Source organism: Apodemus sylvaticus, chromosome 5, assembly GCF_947179515.1.
Source record: "Apodemus sylvaticus chromosome 5, mApoSyl1.1, whole genome shotgun sequence".
NCBI lineage: Eukaryota > Metazoa > Chordata > Mammalia > Rodentia > Muridae > Apodemus > Apodemus sylvaticus.
Window position 1 is genome coordinate 12,719,644 of NC_067476.1, and position 26,077 is coordinate 12,745,720.

The 26,077-nt window shown below is 51.8% G+C and overlaps 1 protein-coding gene across 1 annotated transcript in view; it reads right to left on the reverse strand.

Moving 5' to 3' along the window:
- Positions 1-16,490: 16,490 nt before the first annotated feature.
- Mvb12b (multivesicular body subunit 12B) overlaps positions 16,491-26,077 on the reverse strand; it is a 155,949-nt gene continuing 146,362 nt past the window's right edge. The window contains exon 10 of the mRNA XM_052182243.1: positions 16,491-20,025. Within this exon, the coding sequence (XP_052038203.1) occupies positions 19,939-20,025 (87 nt within the window). The 3' untranslated portion in view covers positions 16,491-19,938. The remainder of the gene's footprint in view (positions 20,026-26,077) is intronic.

Consider the following 26,077-nt stretch of genomic DNA (forward strand, 5'->3'; position numbering starts at 1 on the left):
CGGGTCGTCCTCTCTGGTGGGGGTGAGCACCTTTGGGTCCACACCCTTGGCTGGGGTTAGTGAAAACCCAGCTTGTGACTTGGCTTTCTTTTGGGTTTTGAGCTGGGAAACCTGGGCAGGACAGTGGCTATAGTGGACTTTGCAAGAAGGGGGAGGCACGGGGCAGGCATGCAGAGCAGGCTCGTTTGTGAATAGGGCACAGAGCCCGCAGCAGCTCTGATCTGGATCACAGAGCTCTTTTGCAGAGGGGCTTTTCCTCGCTGAGGTTGCTGGGACCAGGGATTCCATCACAGGCGCCACCTCTGCCCCTTCCCCCAACGACCGGGGCAGGCACAGCATTTCTACTTTTGTGCATAGATATTTTTAGGTAAAAGGAACTGAGGAGGTTTGGGTCCTTCTCCCTCATACGGTCTAGAATCACATGGTGGATTTCCCAATCCCCCTGAGCGGTCAGCTTGCTGAAACAACTTGAAGAAAGACAAGGTGTGTGGGGGGGAACAGAAGTATCAGATAGAGAGTTTGGTGCCCCAGCCCCAGTCTGGTTCCTGCCACTTCTGTCCTGAAGCTCCCCCCAGCCACTGACACCACCCTAGCTCCACGGCTGAGCCTGTCAAAGGATAAAGAAGCGCATTCTTTTTAAGTTGCACAAAAGCTGTATGCATAATTAATGTGCAATAAGTGTGAGCGGCTGGAAATTAACTAAATGAAAAAATGAATATACTTAACTGTGAAAATTTAATTTTGCCCTCCTTCTTTGCCTTTCTCCCCCCCCCCCTTGCCGGCCTCCCTCTCCCTCCCCTTCCCCTGCCCTTTCACAACTTGGTATACTCCCTATATTCCCAGAGCCTACTCAGATCTTGCCGAGAGAGCAGCCAGCACCTACTGTGAAAGCTGCCTGCTGACCTCTGACCAGGGAGTCTCCACCAAGATTAGTTTTAAGCCAGAGCCCCCATGGGTGACTTGCAGCCCAAGGATCCCAGAGTGCCCTAGAGGGTGGGGCTGGGATTAGCCTTGTGGCACAACTGGGGTTCTTCCTTGAGGGACCTCTGTGAGTGATTTGGTGGATATGATTTTTGGAAAGGCACAGAGTCAGTCCATCACAGTATTTAAAATTCTTAAAATGAATTTGGTGCTTAAAAGGCCAGAGTACTAAATACATTTACATCTGTTCAAGCACAGTGTATCATAAGTATTGAATCTACAGTGCCTCTATTTTTCTAAATTTTTTTTTTAAAGGTTAAGGTGAGATCAATTTCTCAGTGGGCAGAAAAGGAACGTGGTGACATATTCTCATTACGGAGTGAAGCCTCTTAGTGACACATTTGACTCCAAGAAACAACCCATCCACGCGAGAGAAAATGTGAAAGGGAGGGAGGGAGGGAGGGAGAGAGAGAGAGGGAGAGAGAGAGAGAGTTGGGGGAAGGAGATAGGGAGAGAGGAAGACTCTACCAACAGCTACTTAAAAATCTGATTTATTGCACACAGGTAACAAATAATATGTGGAAATATCAAATCCTTGGGAAGAAATCGCTGCTGATCCCATCTCCCTGTCCCCAGTTGTATCTGCAGATAATTATCAAATCAGTAGTAAGACTGAGAGATGTTGAGATGGTACCCACAGCTGCACGGCTCCTTGGGCAAAACCAGTTCTCTCTCTCTCTCTCTCTCTCTCTCTCTCTGTGTGTGTGTGTGTGTGTGTGTGTTTCCCCTACATGTTCAACTAGCTGGCCTTTCCCAAGCTTTTGCAAGCAGGGATGGACTCAGGTTACCCTGTTGCTAGGTTCATTTACAAAAAGAAAAGATGTATTCCATACAGCCTCACACATGCTGGCGGCTCTGCCCAGGAACCTGGTTCTGCAGCTGAGTCTACACATGGCTGGGGACCATAGCAAGCTGTAAATAACCAGGTCTGTGGCTGCGGACACCACTGCCGGCTCCACCACAGCCCAGCTGGCAAATTCGGCTGCGTCTAGGAACAGGTGGCCTGCAGGAAGCCGAGGACAGGCAGGTCCTGCAGCCTCCATACACATGCGTGATCCCTGCCTGTGCTTTGTAGGGAGCATGGACAGTTTCCACGCTCACACCTCTGCACTAAACCGTTATGACCTAGGACTACGAGTTTTGTTGGCATTGTCAGGGCAACGCAACACCATCCTCAGGTGCCTTTCCCTACAGACAGGGCTCACGGCTGTTCCCGGATAGATCTCAGTTCCATTTGTATTGATCACAGGGATATGTCTCATTTCCTGTGTGACAAATAAGGCCATCTGGGGACTGACTAGTGGTACTGGCAGAAAGACATCTGTTTGCCTAGCGATCTGGGGGGACCCTGAGCTGGAGCTGTCATGACAGTTTTGAGGTTGAGGCAGGAAAGCTGTAGCTAGGATGCAGGATTACAGACCATGGACCGAGGATGCAGCCTTGATCTATTCAAGAGTTAGTGGTGTTTCTGCAGATGATAGAGAAGGCACTTGCCTCGGTTCTGCTGAGGAGGCCATCAAAGAGTGGAGCTGTCTCTACGGCCATCACTGAAGATAGATGACCAAAGGAGAGAGTATTGGGTAGTGAATGGCAAATTGGTGTCTTTGCTAGTAAACAGAGGTGGAATGTTACTCACGTATTTCTAGTGCGTCTATTGAATGGGATGGCTTGCAGACTTAGCAGAGAGATGGAGATGCAACCCTACGTCATATTATTAAATGCAAAGAGAAACTGCAGAGCTGTGCACCCGTCGTGAACTCCAGAGGACATGTACCTATCTGCTATCTGCTATCTGCTATCTGCTATCTGCTATCTGCTATCTGCGCTTTCTGGAGGGGGAGGCATGAGAAATTGTCCAAGGCTTACCTGGAGGGCAAGAAGAGGAGGAGGCTGAGGGCAGGCTGGCTCGGAGCTGACTCCGTTTCATAGCCCTTGAGCCGTCTGAATGCCACATGGCGTGTGCGTGTGGCAGATGGCAAATAGGTCAACATTTAAAGCAAAGATTAAAATGCCACAAAGCTCTCCCGTTCTAGGTACTGAGGGCTTAGCAGGCTCTGTAGGCAGAGCTTCCAGACCTTCATCACACAGACTGTTTCTTCATCGTCAAGTGGAATGACCCCATAACAGCAGTATTTACATCTCTGAGACACAAACATAGCCAGGAGAAGTCAGTAAACACTGTTCGTTTTATAAACAACATGTAAATCAATCTCTGCATAGTAATCCTTGTAATGATTAGTGTGTCACTTTGGTTGTCCTGGAAGAGACCTTAAAAATAGCCACGTGTGTTCCAAGTCGGAAACGGAGATGGCAAAGAGTGGTGCTGTCCGTCTGGGGGGACTTGGTTCACTGTGTGGTCCACGCTGGGTTTGTTGGATGGATCTGACACTTTATTTCTGAACTGGTAAATGGTCTTCCGTGTCTCTGTATACACAGGCAGGTGACCTAACGGAATTAAGCTTATTGGTTTAATTCCTTTGGGTCCACTTGGCAAGGGAAGAGCAGCTGGGTGAATATTTTAATTAAGCTCTGACACCCAGAAGTCAAAGAGTCTGGTGGTTCCATCGGCAACTGCTCACGGTTTGGGGTTTTAATCAAGTGTGCCTTCAGAGTTCAAAATTCTTCCTGGGTAGAAATACGTCATTAAGCATCCAAGATTTCCACTGGAGAGAAAGAGAAAAAAAAAAAAAAAGAAAGAAAACAAAACAAAGCACAACTTGACTGTATTTTCTCTAGAGAATGACACTATGATTCGATTAGTCCCTTTCCTTGACATTTTGCCCACTTTATTAACTTCTGCCCTGCTTTTAGGCAGGCAACTACTGTTTTACTTCCCTGAAGAAGCCCATAATATTATAATTCAAGTGTCAGGACAGATTAGGTTAAACGAACTGTGTAATTCCCGAAGGAAAACAAACTTCAAAACGGACGCGGTTAGCCTTGTAACACACCATGGATTGCATTAGCGTCCACCGTCGAGCCTGTCACCTAATGTGCTAAAGTTGGCTCTGATGTTCCCTTCGCTCTGCAAGGTGAGAAATTACTTAGCTAACAAAATATTCCATTCCCCCCCCCAACCCCTCTTTGCATTCTTTCTTTATGAGATCCCGAATTGTGACATTCGCACTGAAAAAAAAAATCTCTGCGCTTATTTGTGAAAAATGTATATTAAAACCAAAACCCATCACATGGAGAGAAATCCCAGATGGTTTTATTCACAAGCAGTAGAATTAATGGCCTCTCTTCTCTTTATAAATATTAGAAGCAGATGAGTTCATTAGGATTGTGCCATAATAAAGAAAACCTGCTTATTCTGACAAGACAGCCACTTATCTAATCTATCTACTGAGTAAAAGCTACTTCCGGCCTGTAAAACACAGCCGAGTCATCGGTGGCGTTACCTGGGCTGTTTTGCGATTAATGAAAACCACGCCAATTCTACTTTCTGTAAAAGAGAGACTTCGGGTGTCGGTGGTGGAGCAGAGATGGAATTTAAGGGGTTTTTTTTCCCTTTCTTTCTTTCTTTCTTTTTTTTTTTTTAATGTGAGTGATTTTGAAAAGCGAGGGTTTTGAAATGTTTACTTTGTGGTGGTTTGAAATTTTTACATCTTTCAACAAAGAGGCCAGAGAAGTGAAAACACGTGAAAAGAGTTTCTGAAAAGCACGATTCAGCAGAAGTTGGGTGAAGCCGCCGAGGGTCCTTTATCTGGGGCAATCTGCGCGCGTCACGGGGTGGGGAGGCCCGGAGCTCAGCCCCACTGGCCCACCGGAGCCCGAGGCCCGGCTCCCGCTTCAAAGCGCAGTTGGTTGGAGGAGCGTCTTGGGAGGGAATTGGACACCTCGCTCTGGGGACCTTTATCCCCAAGCGCTGTCGCCTGATGTGGTCATCTCGTTAGTCATGGGAAGCCCGGGGAATTTCTGTTTGTGCCTCTTTCCACACTTATTAAGCAAGAAGTGGGAGGCCGACATGAGAAACCAAAAGATGTTTGTCGTCCCCTGGGCCGCGTCACTTGGGACCACAGCGTATCCGTCACTGCAGAGGCATTGCGGAGAAATGGAAAGAGTCAAGCGTGCCCAGAGGGGGAGAAAGTGAGCACTGAGGGGCTCCCTGTCTGCTGGGTCTTGGCAGGGCTCCCGGGGAAGGGCGTGGGCTCCTCGTCTGAGAAGGGAATGCCTTTGGGGGGAGCCAAGCCGCAGCTTAGGAAGAACGCATGTCACCAGGTTCGGTCAGTCTCACTCTGTAGCTCAGACCTTTCCCCCACTTTCCCCGGTGAGGGGCCAGCAAGAAGCTGTCATACAGAGCTCAGGCACCTGTACAGACCTGTCTCTGCTGTGGGAGATGGCCAAAATAGAAATAATCTCCTCCTCTCATCTCCTCTCTTCTCTTCTCCAACCCCGAGCCCCAGTCCTCCCTACAATGCTAGGGTTGGAATCTAGTGTTCATGCCTGCTGTGTCTTCCCAGCCCAGAACTCTAGGTTCCAAGCATCTCCTTTCGACCACCATGCCCCAGTACCTCCTCATCGTGCCAGAACCCGCAGGCATCTCTCTGGCTGTCCTGTTTCTTGTTCTCTTCCTCTCGGGGCTGCACCGCTCCTAGAGGCCCAGGTGGAATTCTGAATTTCGAGATCAGCAGACTGGCCTCTCGTGCCCCAATCCCACGAGTATCAAACTTCTGGGCAGATTTTTTGGGGGAAGCAACAAGTTTGAGCCAAGACTCTATGATTGAAATTCTCCAATAAATCCCTCCCAGCTGAGCCCTGAGGGTCTGTAGCTAGCTTCAGCAAGAAGGGATGGTGGGAAGGGTTTCTTTTTTTCTTTTTTTCTTTTTTCTTTTTTCTTTTTTTTTTTCCAAACTTCAAACAGGACCTGGGGTTGTGGGGGGCGGGGAGGCTGTGCTGAGAGAAAAGGCCACCGACCAAGGGCTCAGAGTTAATTAAAGAGACTGCGTGCTTACACCTATAAACTCAGCCTTCTCCGTACATTAAAGACCGCTGCTTTCTTTCTTGTAGGGCCACCTTTCCTGGTGAGCCTGGAAATCGGACTAGACAAGCCATTCTAAGAATGGGGGTTTTTGTAGCCCCTGGAAGGCTGTAGCCAGAGTGCTTTGCCCTTCCACCAGGAGCTAAGACTGTGTTCAATAGCTTTATTAAACATTGAGGATCTACAATTTCCCAAAATAGGCCTGGGCACATCCCTTGGGATGTGTGGGCCACATCCTCCCCCCATTTGTCAGGCAAGGAAAGTGAGGTTCAGAGAGGCAAAGTGACCAACTGAAGACTGCATTGTGATTGGGGAGAAGTCGGGACTAGAACACATAATCTTCTGTCAATGGCTAGGGCAGGGACCAACAAGGGACAAGCTGCCCTCGCCCCAGCCCTGCCCCCTTGCACTGCCTGTGACATTCAATCAGGTGCTGGTGATGCCTGGCCTAGCAGTCCGGGCAGGGCCTCCTTAGCCTCCCAACGACAAATGGTTCTCGTTTGAAAGGGAGGTTATAAAAACACGTGCCCAGAGACACTGTCAGGGAAGGGGGATTAATCTCACTCCAGTCAAAGACCATATTCCAAATATTTTTCTGGGGGTGGGAGGGAGTGGGGGTGGGGAGAAGCCCTATCTGGGAAGGCAGTCAGGTTCCTGGGGTGTCCCTCGGGCTGGGCTCCAAGAGGCAAGTTATGGTGCAGAACACTGAGGCTGGAGGTTACATATATGTACCTGGTGAGGCTGGGTCCAATCAAGACCATTGCTCAGAGGCACGGGTCCCGAGGCTGGCACTGCAGGGGGCCGCCATGCTGACTTGGATGCTTGCACCGTGTTCAGGGTCTTGGCTGTGTTTCAGAGCCCGTGAGTTGCCAAAGGAAAGGATTAGAAACCTAGGGCATTTTTATTTTCTGGATGGTGTCAAAGGCTGAGTGTTTTCTCCTGGACTCTGGAGCAGAGAGGACCCCAAAGACCAGCCGAGGGGTGGTGGGGTGGTCTTGAGTCTATATCCTTTACCCAGACAGGAGTTGAATCACCCAGAAGCACTGGCTTTTCAGTTCTCAGACTTGGGGATCTAGGTCCTTACCTGACTCTGGGATTCCAAGCATGGAATAACTTGGGGATACAGGCTCTTGGCTATGGCCAGGCAGGCCTGAAGTTTCCAACAGTCCTGTATACTGAGGGTATAAAGGTCTATAGTGGTATGTTATATATTTATCCATACCCTGGAAATAAAAAAAACCTTGGAAGGACTTTTATTGAGCCCATTTTCCAACAGGGTAAATTGAGGCTCAGGGATGTACAGATGGAAACCAAGAAGCAGAGACATGTCTGCTTAGCCTTCTAAACTTCTTTTCAAAGTGAGGACTGTTAACTACTTGTTTCACTGAAGCAGAAGCTGAGGATCAAGAATTCAACTTATCCAAGCCCTGCCCTCTGGCAAGGGGTGGGACTCTCAGCGGTGAGGACGGGGACTCCACAGTGGGCTGGCGTCTTTCCAAACACATGTCAGCAGCATGCAGACAGTGGATTTGTCTTCCATCTGTTAAAGAAACCCCATGTTGCTTTGCTTTCTGTGTGAGAAGTTCTGAGAGCCCCAGATTCGTGGGAGCACATGTGAGGTCAGAAGCAGCCCCATGGGGTCTCGTGAGGGCTGGCACCAGGCCACTGTGCTTAGCCCAGAGATCCAGTGAGGCCCAACTGGGAGCAATGGCCCTCACCCAGGCTATCCAGTGCTAGAATAGTCCTCATTTTATAGAAAAGGACCAGAGACCCACCCCATAGCTGCTCAAGGGACTGGGTTGGTTCTATATAGCTGCAAAGTGCTTCTTCTCTGGGGACCTAAAAGGGACTCCTGGTACTGCAGGGACTCACCCCAGAGGCCACTTTAGGCAGTAGAGTCTGGTGCTGGGGTCCTGCAGTCTTGGGTAAGTCTATCTGATTTCAGTTTCTGCTTGAAAATAGATTTCAAACAGGAGCTGGGACTGTCTAGTAAGATGGGCTGGTGAGCAGAGAGAGAACCTGTATGCAGATGTGTGTGTGTGTGGGGGAGTCATAGACCTTATATCTCCACACCCTCCCCCCTACCTGCAGTGGAGGAGTCAGGATTACCTCAGTGACCAGTGTCTTCTTCTGGACAGCCCATTCCACTCTGCCCACTGTCCAGGCAGATGATGGGGCCTGACCTCACTCACTCCATCAGAAACATCTTGGAGTGCCTGATTGTTATTACCCTGGAGTTCCTGGGTCACGTAGGGAGGAGATGGCAGACCTGGCCTGCCTGGCTTCAGGAGCTGTCTGTCTCCAGAGCCTCTAGAACAGGAAACCTCCCTTCAGATGACATCTTCTTCTGGGCCACATTTAGGTGCTGCAGCTGAGGGGTGTGGCCACTGCTCTTGGTTTGATGGGCTTTCCTGGCACCACCCAGGCCTGGGTTTCTGTGTTTGCCAAGTCTGGAAATCCCTAGCAGCAAGGCTACGCGGACGACACTCAGTGGAATGCTCGCATCCCTCACCATCTCCAAACAGTACCTCCTTACCCTTGGCAAGTGTTTGCCCAGGGACGGCCACCAACTTGGGCCAGCTCCCAAGCTCTGGGCACACCTCCATCCTCCAGGAAGCATCCCCACCCAACCCCACCTGTCCTGGAAGAAACAAATTGTCAAGATAACATCTATTTTGAAACTATTTGGGAGGACAGGAGATTTAAAAAAAATTGGCATGTACAAGTGCATATGTGTGCATGTATAAGTACATGTGCATGGCATGTATGTGCACGTGTGCATGTATATGTGTACACATGTGCATGTGTGTGCATGTGTGCAGACATGTGTGCATGTGTGCACATTTGAGTGTGTGTTTGCATGCATTTGCATGTGCATACACACATGCATGTAGGTATGCATGTGTGTGCATGTGCACGTATGTGTGTGTACATGTATGTGTATGTGTATATGTGTGTGTGTGTTCTCCTGGAAGCCAGCAGAGGGCATCAGATCCTTTGGAGCTGGGCTTACAGGACTGCCTGTAACCTGCCTGGGCTGCTTGACATGAGTGCTGGGAACTTAAGTCCAGTCTTGTGCAGGGGCAGTAAATGTTCCTCACCACGGTCATTTTTCCAGTATCTCCCTTTGTTTCTAACATTAGCAAGGTCTTGCTGTGTAGCCCTGGGTGGTCCAGAGTGTGCTATGTACAGCAGACTGGCCTCAAACTTGCAGTGACCCCACCCTCTCTGCCTCTGGAGTGCAGAGATCACAGACGTTGCACCCTGTACCTGGTAGACCAAGATTCTTAAACAAGCCATAGAAGACCCTAATCAAAAAGGAAAAGATGGATCAATGACCCAGATTTATTACTACATATTCACAAGCAGAACCCCCAAGGGGGAAAGCAAGCTACAGGGCAGGGTCAGTGTCTGCACACAAATACGGCAAAGGAGTCCTTTTGGATGGGAAAAAAATATGAACACGTTGTGCCAGCATGTATTTTGAACCTCGGTTACTTGGGTGGCTGAGGCAGGAGGATCACCCGAGCTGAAAAGTTTTAGGCTACCCTGGGCAACAGAGTGGGACCCTGTGCCTTAAAGAAGCAGAGTAAAGGAAAGAAGGTCAGGTTTCCCTTCCCCTGCAAATGAGTGAAAGTTTCACCCTGTTACATTCAAACATAGCTCAGTCCCATTTGTCAGCAGAGTAACACCCGTTCAACCACAGCAAGATGCAACTTCACACCAACTAAAAGTCCATAAGACCTAGGACTGTTGCGGAAATGGGGCTAGGGGACCCCATGTTCACCCGCTGTCTTATCAGGGCGCCTCTGTTTCACGGCCACAGTGCTTCCAGCTCGGAAGAACACTTTAGCCCAGTTCCAACTTCATGGAGCAAGCACCACTTCCAGAGTTCTCGTGCAGTTCTTGCTTCCTATTCATATCCCTCAGGAGTGTGGTGACACGGGTTTCTCGTTTGTTTGGTTTGGTTTTGATTTGTTGAGACAGGTTTTCTCTTTGTAGCCTTGGCTGGCCTGGAACTTGATCTATAGACCAGGCTAGCTTTGAACTCCGAGATCCTCCTGCCTCCGCCTCCTGAATACGGGGATTAAAGGTTTGCACCCTACCCCTCCATGGTTGACTGTTTTTTTTTTTTAAAGATTGATTTTCATTAAGGCATGTGTGTGTGTGTGTGTGTGTGTGTGTGTGTGTGTGTCTGTGTGTCTGTCTGCCTGTTTCTCTCTGTGTGTGTGTGTGTCTGTGTGTGTGTGTCTGTGTGTCTGTCTGCCTGTTTCTCTCTCTCTCTCTCTCTCTCTCTCTCTCTCTCTCTCTCTCTCTCTCTCTGTGTGTGTGTGTGTGTGCATGGAGAACAAAGGCATTGCTCAGATCCCCTGAGGTTACTGATGGTGGTGAGCTGCCTGGTATGAGGGCTGGGAACTGAACTCCAGTCCTCCCAAGAACAGAACAGCAGTGCCTTTAACTACTGAGGCATTCACCAGCCCCCGACACATGGTCTTCATTAGCTGTGCAGTATCTGTCTGGAAGAATGAACCCTCTTTAAACCATGTTTAGGGCTGGGGATATATAACTCCGAAAATTTCTACTTGCCTAGCATTCGAGAAGTCTGGGTGACATATATACACGTGCCAAAACGTCTAAGGTTGAGCTGGTGAGATGGCTCGGTGAGTTAAAGGTGCTTGCTGTCAAGCCTGACGGCCTGAGTTCAATCCCCGGGTCCCACATGGTGGATGGGGCGGGGGGGGGGGGGGGGGACCAGCTGCTGGAAATGGTCCTCTGACTTTCACACATACTTTGTCACTAATGTCTTTCCATATATACACAAATGAATGTAAAAACATTTTGAAAAAGCTTACCGCAGATTTCTATTCTTTATTAGACACTTTAGTGTTTTAGAATAACTATTAAATGTTAGTAGGATTCTTGCATTAGTTTTTCCTTTTTGAAACTTTATGATTTTTAAGTTGTATAATTCTTTTCTTTTTTGTTGTTGTTTTTTTTTTGTTGTTGTTGTTTTTTTGAGACAGGGTTTCTCTGTGTAGCTCTGGCTGTCCTGGAACTCACTCTGTAGACCAGACTGGTCTTGAACTCAGAAATCCGCCCGCCTCTGCCTCCCAAATGCTTGGATTAAAGGTATGTGCCACCACTGCCCAGCTAAGTTGTGTAATTCAATTGCTGACTTGAACTGAGCACTTAGAAGGGAAAGGCAGCATTTTTGCACCAATTTAGCAAGCAAATAATCACCAAGAGCCTATTTTATGCCAAAAATGGCTCTGGTCATATTATCTAAGCTAAGGGTAACAATTCTTGCTTTTACAAAGTATAAAATGGTTTTAGAATGTTAAGGTTGTAACATAGGATATTTTCAAGACTGGAGAGATGGCTCTGCAGTTAGGAACACTGTCTGTTCTTCCAGTGAACCTGGGTTCGATTCCTAGCACCCACGCAGCAGCTCACAACCACTATACCTCTTTGAAAGACTTTCTATTTTACTTCCTGGTGAGTTACCGACTATATGGAGAGGAGCACTGTTCATTTCCTATGGCTGTTTCTGTATCTGACGCCCTTGTACATATCTCTCACATGTTCTAATCATTTGTTGGATCCACTTTGGTTTTTACACAGATGATTGTGTAACAGGACAAGAAAGACAGCTCTGTCTCTTCCCTTCTGGTCCATATCCTGCCTTCCCCTTTCTTGTCTGTGGCATTGGCTCACACCCCCTGTGCACCGTGAGGAAACAGTGTAGCAGGCTTGACTTGTCCTGATCCTGAGGTTGGAGCTTAAGAGGTTCATGAGGTGTTTATTAAATGTGTCTTCTGCACTGGGGAAGGGGGCTGTGGCCATCTTTCTTTTAGTACACTGTGTAGAGTTCCCAGGCCCCCTTCCCAGTGTTGAGCATTCTTGAATTTAAATACATGATTTATTTTTATATATGTGAGCATTATGTCTGCCTGAATGTGTATGCACCGGATTTGCACCTGCCACCTACAGAGGCCAGAAGTGGGCATCAGATCCCCTACAACTGGAGTTACAGGCCATTGTTGGCTGCAGTATGGGTGCCGAGAACTTACCCCATGGCCAGTTTCCATGGATAGGCCTCTGCGAGAGCATCCAGTACTTAACAACTGCTGAGCCATCTCTCCAGTCTCCATTAAAAATGGTATTTTAAGATTTTATTTTATATGTATGACTGTATTGCTTGCATGTACGTGTGTGTATCACATGTGTATCTGGTGCCCTTGGGGGTCAGAAAAGGCATAGATCCTCTAGATATGGACTTATAGACAGTTGGGAAGGACAGCTGGGAACTGAACCTGGGTCTTCTGGAACCACTGTCCTTAACTGCTGAGGACTCTCTTCGGCCCCTCCTGCATCCTTGACATGAAATCATAATTCTATTTAAATATGTAGGTGGATTCAGTTTTATATACTGTTTCATGGAGAATTTGGTACTCAGACTCCAAAGCAAATCAGGGCTTTGATTTATGTGTATTGATTGTCCTTATTTGGTTTAGGATCAACTTACAACGAACCAAGCCACCTTCCTCCTTCTCCTGTGTTCTAGAGTTAGATGTGTCAGAAAAGGTGGTTTCATAGATTGCTCAGTTCTCTGTCCGTTACTATAACAACCACCTGAGCTAATCAGCTTACAAAGAGAAAAGGTTTCCTGGCTCAGTTCTCCATCTGTTACTGTAACAACCACCTGAGCTAATCAGCTTACAAAGAGAAAAGGTTTCCTGGTTCAGTTCTCCATCTGTTGCTATAACAACCACCTGAGCTAATCAGCTTACAAAGAGAAAAGGTTTCCTGGCTCAGTTCTCCATCTGTTACTGCAACAACCACTTGAGCTAATCAGCTTACAAAGAGAAAAGGTTTCCTGGCTTAGTTCTCCATCTGTTACTGTAACAACCACCTGAGTTAATCAGCTTACAAAGAGAAAAGGTTTCCTGGCTCAGTTCTCCATCTGTTACTGTAACAACCACCTGAGCTAATCAGCTTACAAAGAGAAAAGGTTTCCTGGCTCATCCTCTCAGAGGTTTGCTGCTTTGAGCCTGTGCTGGAACATGAGGCAGAGCAGAGCTCCTTGCCTCATGAGTGGGAGCAAGAGAGAAAGGGGAGGAGCCAGGCTTCCACTGCTCACTCTGGCCAGTGACCTGAAGACCTCCCAAGAGGCCTCATCTAGCAGATCTACCACCTCCCAAAAGTTCAACTCCAGCAAGCCAGCCAGTAGCATGTGGGTCTCTAGATGGCTCGTGGGGTCTACACAGCAGCAGCCAGAGTAATCTCAGCCTTAGGGTGCCTTGGTCTTGAGGATATTTTGAAGATGTGGAAAGAGATCTCTAATAATTATTTTCCTCTCTCTCTCCCTTCCCCCTCCTCTGTGTGTGTGTGTGTGTGTGTGTGTGTATATATATATATGCATGCACATGTGTGTAGCTCTCCTTAGTAGCTGGAAGAGTATGTCAGATTCCCTGGGGATGGAGTTACATGTAGGTATGTGTTGGGGACCAGACTCAGGTTTTCTTCAAGAGATGATGTACTCTCAACCTCTAACATATCTCTCAAGCCCTGTGTTTTTCTTTTAGTATTTTTATTATTATTTGTGGCTTATTATTTTTATTATTACTAGTACTACTGGCACTGGGGATTGAACCCATGGCCTTACCCATGCTAGGCAAGTATTCTCTCACTGAGTTATACCCTCAACTCCAGCATTTCTAAAAGATTTTAATTATTGTGTGTTTGTGTGTCTGCCTGTCTGTCTGTGTGGGGGTATATCTGCATGTGTAGGTGCCCTCAGAGACCAGAGGCATTAGACCCTCTAAAGCTGGAGTTATATAGGTGGCTGAGCCCCCAGTGTGCCTGCCTTGTTAGTTTTCTTTTTAAAACATATTTGTTTATTTATTTTATGTATATAAGTACACTGTCGCTGTCTTTAGACACACCAGAAAAGAGCATCAGATCCCACAACAGATGGTTGTGAGCCACTATGTGGTTGCTGGGAATTCAACCCAGGACCTCTGGAAGAGCAGTCAGAGCTCTTAACTGCTGAGCCATCTCTCCAGCCCTGTTAGTTTTCTTGGATTTGGTTGTTTTGTTTTTTTTTCCCCGAGACAGGGTTTCTCTGTGTAGCCCTGGCTGTCCTGGAACTCACTATGTAGACCAGGCTGGCCTCGAACTCAGAAATCCGCCTTCCTCTGCCTCCCAGAGTGCTTGGATTACAGGTGTGCACCACCACTGCCTGGCTTCCTGTTAGTTTTCTTAAGACAAGGTCTTACCAAATAACCCCAAGCAGTCTAGAACTTCCTATGTATCTCAGGCTGACCCTAGAACTCCTGATCCTTCTACCTTGGACTGGTTGCTTTGATCTTGTTATGGATGGGGTCGCTGAAGCAGAGGAAGTCTGTTCACCTCATGAGAGCCAGGGAACAGAGAAACCAAGAGTGAGAGAGAGGCAAGAGAGAGGGAACTCCCACAATTCCCTCTGGCATACATCCTTGATGACCTTACTTCCATGACTTCTTGAAGGTCTTAAAGGGGCTGTCAACCAAGCTGCTAATGTGTGGGCTTCTGAGGGCTTTGAAGATCCAAACCTTAGACTTCATCTGAGCTGCAGTTTGAAATCACCTGCCCGGAAGCAGGACCACTACCACCACCACCAGGCCACCGAGGCCCGGCAAGCTGGGACCCATGCCAGGCCATCAGCAGGAGTGAGTCAGACCTGGGGACTAGGCCTCTGGAAGACCCAGGTTTCCTTCTTAGGGTGAGGGAGATTTAGGCAGTGAGAGCAGGGGTTCCCCTGGGAAGATGAAAGGATCAGAGGCTGGGGTGACTCATCTCTGCTGGGGGTGGGTTCCCAAGGCATGTGGCAGCCCAGGAAGAACGTTGGGCCAGTCGGTGCTGGAGCCCGAAGAACAAATGAGCTTTAGAGTAAGGATTGTCCCCCAGCTGACCTTCCAGGCCCTGGGACTCTGGATTTGGGATGAGAACGGGGCTTCAGCCATTTCTGAACTGAGACTCTAATCTCAGAGGATCAGGTTAGCTTCTGCTTGCTGTGGTAACACACCCAAGGTCATCAACTTTAACAAGTGAATTTTGTTTCTCTCAGAGGATTCAGGATATAGCACTATAGTCTTTCAGCTCTGTCGCTTTGGGCTGGGGTGTGGCAGATTATTGAGGCAGAAGGGCTGACTGAGGAGAACTGCTCAGGCCATAGTGGCCAGGGAGGAAGGGGGAGGTGGAGACAGGATACAGGCCCAAGGAGAGTCCCTTCTAGTAGGCCGCCTTCTATCGCCTCTCAACAGCTCCTCAGATGACAAGCACATCAGTGGATTAGGCCCTTGTGAGCCTCACACTTCAGGAAAGGCTGTGAGCCGACAACTAAGACTGTCAGTTTGCTTTTGAAGGACACTTGAAATCCAAATCAACCATGCCCACACGCCTGTGGGTGTCACGGTCTCTGGTGTGGGGGAGGGGAGGCTGCCAGGTGCCCACGTGGTAGCTGATGAGGGTTGGCAACAGCCTCTGCTTGGGTCCACGAACCAGCTCCTGGCTTGGCCACCTCACCATCTTTGGCCTAGGTTGGGGGGCATGGGATACATTTGGCCCAGGTGTCAGGGCTCCTTCTGTCTTTCCCAAGTGGTGATTAAGGCCTCTGCCTCTCACCACTCAGTATTACTTGTATTTCCTTCCCAGTGTTCAGATGCAGGACATGGGAGGAACTTTGCATTCCGCACAGGCCCCAGCAAGGGGTCCCCCTGTCACTCAGCCATGTGCTCAACATGTTTGTCCTTATGACATCTTCCTGCCAAGGGGGCTCTGCAGGGAGGGGACCTTCATTCTGTCAGATGAGTGCCATTGCTGAAGTATCCAGACCGGGCTCACCTTGAAGATGTGGGGGAAGGACGTTGCTGTGTGGGAAAAGGATTCTTAGACGGAGGCTGGGTTTGGAAAGTGGATCCAGTAGGTCTGAGGTGCCCTAAGTCTTGGAGAATCAAAGATTACCATTCCAGCTCCTCCCCACCGAGATTGGGGTGTGCTAAACTGCAGGCAGCCAGTCCGACTGTGAGACGGATCAGAGATGCAGAGGTCACAGGCAGGAGGTGAGGGGCACTGTGATAATAATGAAACTGCAGGTCCCTCACAAGGAGCCTCCGTGTGTGTGACCCGCAGCCTTCTCTGCAGGTTCACAGTGGCAACCCATGGCGTGTGAGCTGTCAGAACAGGCCCCAAGCAGGGCAGCTTTGTCCTGAGGCAGGACAGCGACTGACTGACTGACTGAAGGAGCCTCTGTGTCCCCTCAGGCCTTGCTCTTCACTCGGCTACCGGGAGCTTCTGAGGGTCAGGGATGTTACCCATGCCGAGGCCTCCACATCCCCTGCCAGCTCCCTCTGAAAGGCTAGGGTCGTAGCTACCTGGCCCCCAGGAACTCTGGAAAGCAGGAGGGACAGTTTGCAGCTAGGCAGAGGGCCTCCTTTGAGGGACACTGACCTCTGGTGGCTTTAAAAATAACAGCAGACTAGGGAAAGGAGGTTAAAACAAACATTTATTTAACAAATCATATTAAGATACAGTCACACAGTGAGACTTCCCGTTGCTAAGCAGTCACCTTGTATAAATACACAGGAAGGCAGTTGCGCCTAAGGTCCTTGTCCCAGCGCCACATGGTGGCCCAGCGGCTCACAAGCTTTTGAAGGGGACAAAGCCTGGTCTCCTGGCGCAGATGCTGCAGGTGCTCAGGGACTCATGCCCAGAGCAGGTGGAGAAGGCTGGGCACCGGGTCACCTGAGGGAGCTGGGTGCAGGAACGGGAGCCCAGCCTCTCTATCCGGCTCTGCGGCTCAGCTGGACACTACTTCCGTGATTCCAGCCCTTCACGGCCCAGCAGCCCAGCCAGGCCCTTTTCTACCTCCTCCCTGGCCAGGAGGCCACAAATGTGGCGTGAGATGCTCTCAGGCTGGGGAGCCCTTGGGAGTGGGTGGACACACAGGACAATCAGACTCTCAGCCTGACCCACGCCAGGAACCCGCGGCTCCCACGGTCATGCTGTGACGACATCTCCATGGCAAAAGAAAGCCCATGGGGATGGACACAAAGGCCAGTGGTTAGCCCAGGGGCTTTGGGGTCAGATTCTGGCTGTGTCCCTTGCAGCTTATAGACACGCCTCAGGCTCCTGTGTGACAGGACAAAGAGCACCCACTGTTGGGCTTGTTTCGGGGAATGACAGGAAATGTGCTTAAGATTGCCAAGCCCAGTGGAAGGGAGGGTGTGTGTGCTCAGCCCCCAGCCCCCTTGCTGGATGTGCTTCTGACAGAGGGGCTTCGGCATGACCTTGGTCACGCTGCTGACCACCAGGAAGAAGAGTCACAGCTCTCTCACATCCCCTGAGGACAGTGGGGCTCTCACCTCTCCATGTGACAGAGTTAGGCTGACATGAATTCTTAGATTTGGTCTTATGATAAATTTGCAAGTGAGCCTGGAACCTCCCCTACTCCCCCCATGTTTGTCACCCAAGTGCCATTTCCAAGGCCCTTAGGAAGGAACCAACTTTTCAGGGTGGGGATGTTGGGGACAGGGAACTGTGCTCTGGTTAGCCATTTCAAGAGAGATGTGTGTGCTTGCAGGGACAGCAGTAGTTGTGGGACACGCTGGCAGGGGAGGGGGACCCACGGGAGAGGCCATGCTCTTCTTGTCACCTAGCGAATCCTTGTGCTCATCTGTGTGCCTGCCACACGGTACCCAAAGGCCACTCAGTGCTGCTGTGAGCCACAGCCCTACCTCCCAGGTCTGCCTGTGCCAGGTCCATACAAGGCGGACATGGGCACGCACACACGGCCATCACCATCACCAGGACACAAGAAACCAGGAGGTGGGTGCAACCTAGAACCTACCAGACACCAAATCGTCAACACTTCAAAAGCTAGAGGCTGTCAGTGCTGCAGCGTTCTCAGTCAGGGTTCTTCTAAGTCTGCAGCATCGGTCGGAGACTGCTCCAGGCCCCTCAGAGCACAGGCTTTGCCCTCCGCCCAGTGGCCGAGTCCCGTGGGAGTGCATGCGTGGGCTGCGGAGCTCTGGGCCTTTCTCTAGGAGTCTCCTCGCTTGGCCGTCTGAATCACTAACAAGTCCACATTCTGAGGTTTTGAACTCCCAGGACCTGCGAGAGCTGAAGAGAAGCCACATTCTCCTCCAAAGAAGAGGAGGGTCACCTGCGTCATGTGACAGGTGATTTCATAACTGAGGAATGGAAAGAGGTGGCCAAAGTGTACGGACTTAAGTGAAGTGGTCAGGAGAGTCCAGAGCTTTGTGCCCGACCTTCCCGGTTAACTCAGACTATGGTGGTTGTCCCCTCTGGGCCTCAGGACACACAAGCCACTTGATGTGTCACTAGCAGCAGCAGACACGGGTCCTTGGGACCCCCAGCTTGTGGCACCATCTGGGGTCAGTTCATTAGCTCCTTTGAGCACCAGCATGGCTCTAGGTCTTGCTAGAGATGCCTATGTTGACTCCGTGGGCCTCTGCGGCGCCACCTTTTCATGACTTCCGCTAGCCGGAGGATGCGGAGCCCAGAGGCAAGGGGGCGATGGGACCCCATAGGACGTGCTCGTGTCTGAGGGGAGGAAGCAAGGTGAGCCTTCCTGACACACAGAAATGAAGTGCCCTCAAGCAGAGACTGGCTGCCTGGGAAGGAAGGGTGGTCTGCACAGGGCCTGCGGATCTGCAGCGGAGGGGCTGGCGTAGGTTGGTGAGGTATTTCTGGCCCTGCCTCAGCCCCTGCCACCTGCTGGCTTGTTCTTGCTCCTGATTCTTTTGCACCTTTTGCCCCAGCTGCCTGTGGCTGTCTCTACAGAGCTGTAACTGGAGAGGTTGTACCAGCTGGACATGGCCACTGGGCAGATCTTCATATCCACAGATGCTCCAGGGACCGGCGTCATGCCAGACCTAAAAGCCAATGGTGGCAAAGCAGCGCATCGTGGTGAGGCTGAGATCTGGGCAGCGGTGGCTGCTGTTCTCACGGCGACATGTGGAGGGTTCAACTTGGCACCTCAGGTGGACACCTGTGAAATGTCCTGGCCCAAATTCTGAGGCCTGGGACAGAAGGGCTTTTAGACGCCTTCTAGATGGTGGGGTGGGTCTGGCTGTGACGAGTTGGTGCCCTTGTACCTTTCTTCTCAGCGCATGTGTGCTAGCTGCCCCCGGGTCAGGGCACCAGGCAGAGGCATATGGAGCTGCTGTCGGCAGGTGGGTGCTCCACAGATGAGCCCTTTGTGGGGATTGGCACCTGTGGCTGGGCACAGTACCCTAGCAGCCAAGTTTCCATCCAGGTAGGCACCCAGTCACCTCCGTAGAGAGCGGGGTACGTCTGTGCTCTCTGGGCGTCCAGTGTGTAGAGCGGGGGGGGGGGGGGGGGGAGAGTCCCCGGCTGTCTCAAGTGCATCTTAGTCCTGTTTCTGCAGTGCCATCATGAAATGCACATGGGCCGCTGGAGCCTGCTGACCATGGCGCTTGCTCCTAGATAGCGGGCTCAGAGGCCAGTGCATCTTGCAGGGTCCTAAGTGAAGCAATCAACCCTGGAGTCTACCAGGAGGGAGCCGGTGGCTTTGTGGGATTTCCATGGTGGGTGATGGTCAGTTGAAGGGGAGCCAGTGGGTGTCACTGGGTGGCTGGAGTATGAGCCTGGGCCCTCAGGGGTGACTCCAGGTAAGGAAGGGGTACATGGTCATCACACAGGAGCCTCTGGTCACTAACAGCACATATATTAGTCACAATTATGAACAACGATCCTGGGGAGGCAGGGAAGTCTCGTCAGGCGAGCTGATGACCATGTATGACCAAGCAGCTGCCCAGAGTCTCGTGGCCAGTGATCAGGGCAAGCAGAACGGGCAGGTGAGGGGAGGCGTGACTCTCGCCCCAGCCACCCCATCAGTAGTCTGGGCACCGGGTAGGAGATGTCTTCTCCCCCAGGAGGCTGTGGGCTCCTCAGGACTGGGGGATCTGCTGGCACCGGGTGGGGCTGGGTGGGAGCCGGGCTGCTGCGCTCTGCTCAGTGCGGAAACTGTACTCGTACTGCAAGAGAAGGAAAGAGGCATTCAGGCCACAGGACCCCAGAGAAGACCCAGCTGAGCAGAGGGGAGGCTCCTGCTGAGCCTTAGGCAGAGCGACTGCAGGACAGACACCAGGCCGGGAACTGGAGCTGGGGTAGGATTTCACTCTGTGTGTGAGAGAGAGACAGAGACAGAGAAAGACACACACACACACACACACACACACACACACACACACACGAGGGGGGGGGGAGGGAGCGGGACCGGAGAGAGGGAGAGGGAGAGGCAGGCAGGCAGGCTCAGGAAGTGACAATGGGCAGGTAGCTTTCACAATGTCTGCCTGTCTCTGCAGGGTGAGGCTTTGGCACCAGCAGTGTCTACTACCAGCGTCACTGGCAGGCTCACAAGAGCCTGTGGCACGCTGAGGGTCAAGTCCCTTCCTGCTCCAGTTGTACCTAAAGAAGGGACCACTGCCAGGCTCTTGGAGACAGACCTGAGCGTGGACTCCGAGCCCGACTCGGCTCCCTCAGCCCTTAGGTCCTGGGACTCCGTACTGTGCAGCATCCATGACGGCCACCTCAGTGACCCGAGGGCCAAGGGACCCTCACTGCCACAGACAGACAGAGCAGCAGCTACTGAGGGAGGGGTGCCAGCGCGCGTGAGCCTGCCTTCTGCTGGCCACCCTGCCATCCTGACAGGAGCCAGGTTATGGAGGATTATTAACTCTTGCTGTGGATGGAGACCCCAATTCTACAGAGTAAATCCTGGCAGTAAAAGACTCCCAAGTTCAGTGAAAACTCTGAGAAGATGCAAATGTCTAGAAAAAGGACCCCACATGGGGGGCTGGGGGGTGCAGGACAGGGTTCCTTATCCTGGCAGAGGTGAAGAGGGGTTGTGGGATAGCCTGGGGTGCCCTGTTAGGCATTTCTGTTAGTGTTTGCCGAACATGTTCAGTAGATCAGAAGTGGTGAGCGGCAGGGGCTCTGGAAAGGTTCATGCACTGCTGTCTTTGATCTCAGTCACTCTGTGCGGACACCCACACAACACTCAGCCTGTGGAGGAGGGTGTGTGCCAGCCTCACCACACACACAAAGGGAGCGGCCCTGAGACAGAGGAGTAGCTGAGGTCATGACCAAGGAGCCACTCAAGATAGCGCCCATGTGACCTGTGAGTCCTGTCTCCCTGTTCTGGACCTTGGTGGCCTCACTTCTAACATGGGGTATGGCCAGCCAGTTCCAGGGCGGTGGCACAGGCCCATCTTTGGTAGCAAGCAGTTTCTACTAAAGAGCTGGTGGCTACGAGGGGAGCCTATCAGGACACCCACAGCTCCCCCTGCCACTTTTCCACCCTCTAGTGACTCTTGAAGGCACAGGACACCATCCCCTCAGGTTAACACCATTTTATCAGGCTACAACCAGCTGGCTACTCAAGATGCTGTGGGCAATGGTCGTCACAACACTGCCACCTGGTGGCTGATTTGGTGTATGCAGTCCGTGAACACAGAGCCTCTGTTGGCTTCATCTTACTATGCTGGGGCTGATGGAGTGGTGGGCGTGAGGAGGAATGTTTGGAGGATAGGGGTCATGTTGGGAAGACTGTAAAGGCATAAATGCTGTGCAATACTTTGTTCTTAGGGCTCATAGGGTGGTGGCAGAGGGGCCCAGGACTGACTACCACCTCCTAGGGACGTTGTACAAGGCATAGGCCCAAGCAAGGGAGCCTTTGGAAGGGCAGAGGTGCAGGGGGCTTGATGGTAGAGGTGTGTGGGCGGAGGGCCAGGGGCTATTCCCAATAGTACAGAGGCCTGGGCCTCAGGACAGCAGTTCAGACAGGAGGTACAGGCTGGGGAGAGGACAAGGATGGTTGGGAGAGAGTCCCTGGACTGTCCAAGGGAAGAGGCAGTGTGAGTGTGAGTGTGTGTGTGCGTGTGTGTGTGTAGGTAGCTGGACCACAGTAACAGCAGCATGCAGTCAGAAGACAAAGAGGATAGGTCTACACCCGTGGAGTGGGGGCTGGAGGTCCTGCGGCAGCGGAGAGGTGACACTCTGAGGTGAGATACAATAGACTCTGACCTGGAGCCTGCCAGCCCTGCATTAGCTGGGATGCAGTTTTGAGTTGTGGTCATGGGGTCTGGGGTGGGTCTGAAATAGTCATTTTCTAGTGGCTTCTAGGTGACTGGAGTAAATTGGTCAGTTCCAATCATGTAACCAGTTACCAGTCATGTAACCAATGTGACCATGGTGAGGTAGGGAGGGTAGGAGTGGGAGGGACAGAGGCTAGGGTGGCCAGGTGGGTGAGGGTGTACCACAAGGAGGAGCTAGGGGCAGGGAGGGTTGGGTACCCCACTTTGAAAGCCAGCAGTGATTCTCCGGTGAGGGAAGGAAAACTCCCATGTGGTGCCAGCAGGGCCAGGGTTGGAGGCACTGCCTGAGCTGCCTTGCCGCCAGTTCAGAAGTACACTGTGCTGAGCCCAGCTCCCAGGGCAGAGGGCCGCCATTTCAGAAGTGCACTGTGCTGAGCCCAGCTCCCAGGGCAGAGGGCCGCCATTTCAGAAGTATGCTCTGCCGTGGGCTCCCAGGGTGGGAGGAAGCCCACGGGGAAGTGGAACTTTCTTCATTTAATGCTGTCTGGCTGGTCTGGCCCCAGAATATCCTAGCCTGAGACTGGCGCTGGGCAGATGGGAACTGCAGCTGTCTGGGTAGTGGGAGGGGGGCATGGCTGGCCAGGCAGTGGGGCCTCCATGTGTGGGGGGTCGTGTGGTCCATGCCTGTGGTACAGGCACAGGAGCGGATCTGGGGGGGGGGGCAAGGCCCTGCCTTCCAGTTCACCATCTGAATGCTCCTTTCTTTCGCACTCTGGCTCAGAGGAGGAGGAATTGCAAGCACACACTTGCCTTTTCCTGCACTGCAGCCCAAGCACACGGAGACCCTGGGGGCTGACACAACACACAGATCCTTGGCCCCCGCCCGCTCCCTGGAGTTTTTTCCTTTTTAGGTTATCTTGGCTGGAAAAAGTCACCTCCCCCACTCTTGTTTTCCCTAATTCCCCAAATGAAATTTCAACATATGTCCCCCGACATAATCCCCCTTAGGCTGTGGATAACCTTCCCACAGACGATGTCCTCCACCGGGGATTCTTCGTCCCCAAAATGTTTGCCCAAGAGACTAGGGCCGCTTCTGGAAGCCCTTTCACTCCCTTGGGCAAACAGAGAGCACCTTTGAAGGTGGATTTGAGCCTGGGTCTGTTTACTCAAGACATTAGTCTCCTGCATAAGGAAAACCTGCACTTGAGTACAAACAGCAAATCCTTTTTGAATTAAAAATATTTTCAATTAAAAAGCATTTGGTGTGCAGAGCCCAGTCTGGCTAAGCAGTGAAGGGCAGGGCGCCCTCTGGTGGAAACAGCCTATCATCGCAACTGAACTGCTGGCCTGGCCTAGGAAAGAGATATCACTGTCAGAGGCTCTGTAGGGGACTTTCCCAGAGGCCCCAGGACCTTGTAGTAGACAGCCTCTGGGGCAGACAGGTCAGACAGTGGGTCACAATTTCCACAAGCCCTTGCTCTCACGAGACCAGTGCTGTGTGAGGAGGAGGAGGAGGTGGCAGCATCATAGAGGCTAGGTCACTGCAGCCTCCAGGAAATGGGGGGACTAGCTTCTCCTGCCACTCACAGGGGAGCTGTGGGAGTCACTGGGGTGATCTGTGCCAACACACCCAGCAGTGCTTGTGCCCAAGAGGTAGAGATGGAGACAGCAGCAGCATTTCCGAAAGGTCCAGGGTCCTTTCAATGGAAAGGGAGGCACGCCTGACACACAAGTGCTTGCTACTGACCAAGGGGGCAGGGCCGGGGTGGGGGATGCACAAGTCGGGCCTGCTCAGGCCCTCCTCCTCTCCTGACCCAGTGCCAGTCGTATCCACAGGAGGATAAGGAAGGCAGGAAGGTCTCTTTCTAGCCCTACACTCTGCAGACAGAAGCAGGCTGCGGGAAGGGTCCGCCTTCCTGAGACCCCATTGTGAGCCAGGACAGTTCTGGCCCTGGCCCAGAGGGGCACCTGGAGCAAATGCTGAGCTGGACAGGTGCCCATGCCCACCCCTTGATGGGCTGCAGGTGGGACATGGGGCCAGGCGACAACCAGAGCAAAAGTAGGTTGCGTGGCAGCAGATCACAGACGGTCCTGGAGTCTGTGGGCCTCAGGTAGGGCCATGAATGTAGGGAGCTAAAGGTCCAGAACAATAGAGAGAGGTGGGCCAGGGGTGGAAGGCTGGGCTATCACAGATGGCCTAATGCCAGGGCAGAGGGAGTAGAAGAGGCTAGACCAGGCAGCTCAGGATAGCTATGAACTCAGTCTAAACAAAAAAGTAACTTATTAGAACATCACGAGGTAGTTCACTTACTATTTCTTTTTTCTTTTTAAGACAAGGTTTCTTCTGTGTAGCCCTGGATAGTCTGGAATTTGCCAGGCTGGGTCCACATTCACTGAGGCCTGCCTGCTTCTGCAGTGCCGGTAGCAATAGAATGCACCGCCATCCCTAGCTCAAGGTTTTAAATTTTTTGGAAGTCAATCATATTGTTCTTAAGGATGAGCTCTGTAGCTGACTGTGTGGCTGAGAAGGTGAAAGGCTGGACACAGGCGTCCACCGCGTGCTCTGCAGAGCTCCTTTGGGCTATCCTGTCACCCCCCACTGCGTGCTCTGCAGAGCTCCCTTGGGCTATCCCGTCACCCCCACCTCCCTGGCACTGTTTAGCCCGCACTCACACCTGTATCCCATTTCTACATACATACATCCTTAGAGCTCAGCCCTCCTCACGGCTCGGCCTCCAGTGAGCTGCCCTTCTTCCAGGCGCCCTTCCCACTCACGGCTCCACGTTCTCCAAGCTGTGTCTTGGACCTGGGCTCAACCCTGGGAAGGACTGGGGTGGGCCTGTTGTGGGGCGGGCCTGCTGCACTGCTTTCCTGGGGTGGGCTAGCTTAGACTTTGCATCTGCCCTCTAAGGAGAACCCCAGATATTCCACTTGGCGTGCAGGGCTGGGAACATCGGGACCCAGACTGTCCTCAGGTAACTGAAGGGCAAGGCTAAATGACAGAGGATGACTCTGGGGTCCATGTCTTGTCGATGTTTTCTATGTGAGTCTGTGTCCCCTGCCCCTTAGACATGGGCAGACTGGGTGACAGCAAGGCCCAGCAAGAGTGTCACCGACAGAGTGGGGGAGCCGGGCCCCCGCTGGGGCGGGGATGACCAGCGGCATGGCAGCAGAGCACCCGTTCTGTCCTCTCCATGTGGACTCAGCAGAGCCACATGCTACCTGACCCCCAGGGAGTGACCATCAGCCTGCATGCCTCTCCTGGAGAGACACACACACCTCTCAGCTAGGCAGAGGATTGAGGACACCACATTACGGCGGCAGCAATCACTGGCAACAGGGACACATCACACAGCAAGGTGAAAAGCTCTGTACCACGACTTAAAAGTTGAGAGAACCACCAACCAAGGAGAGTCCCTACACATGAGGGACCCATGGCCCCGGCCGCATGTGTAGCAGAGGTTGGACTTGTCGGGCATCAGAGGCCCTTGGTCCGGTGAAGGCTCAATGACTCAGAGTAGGGGAATTCGAGGGCAGGAAGACGGGAGTGGGTAGGTGGGGAACACCAGCATAGAAGCAGGGGGAAGGGGGATGGAAGAGGGTTTCTGGAGGGGAAACCGGGCAAGGGGATAACATTTGAAATGTAAATATCCAATAAAAAAAAGTTGAAAGTGAAAGACAGGCCGAGGAGCTGCACAGCTGAGATCATGGGAACAAGCTTCCTCTACGGATACAAAACAGCCTTCCCTTGCTGTGCTCCCGCAGCAGGCACCTGTGGGGGTAGCCTGCCTGCTGGGGAGGCCTGGGATTGGGCAGGACCGTGGGTGCATGCGTGTGGGTGCATACATGTGGGTGCATACGTGCGTGCGTGCGTGCATGCGTGTGCAGATGACGGGGAAGCACAGTTGTGGTTGAGATGGCACTTCAGAATTCATAACAAAACAAGGCTGTCTGTCTGTCTGTCTGTTCCCTCCTGTAGGTCATTGCAGCA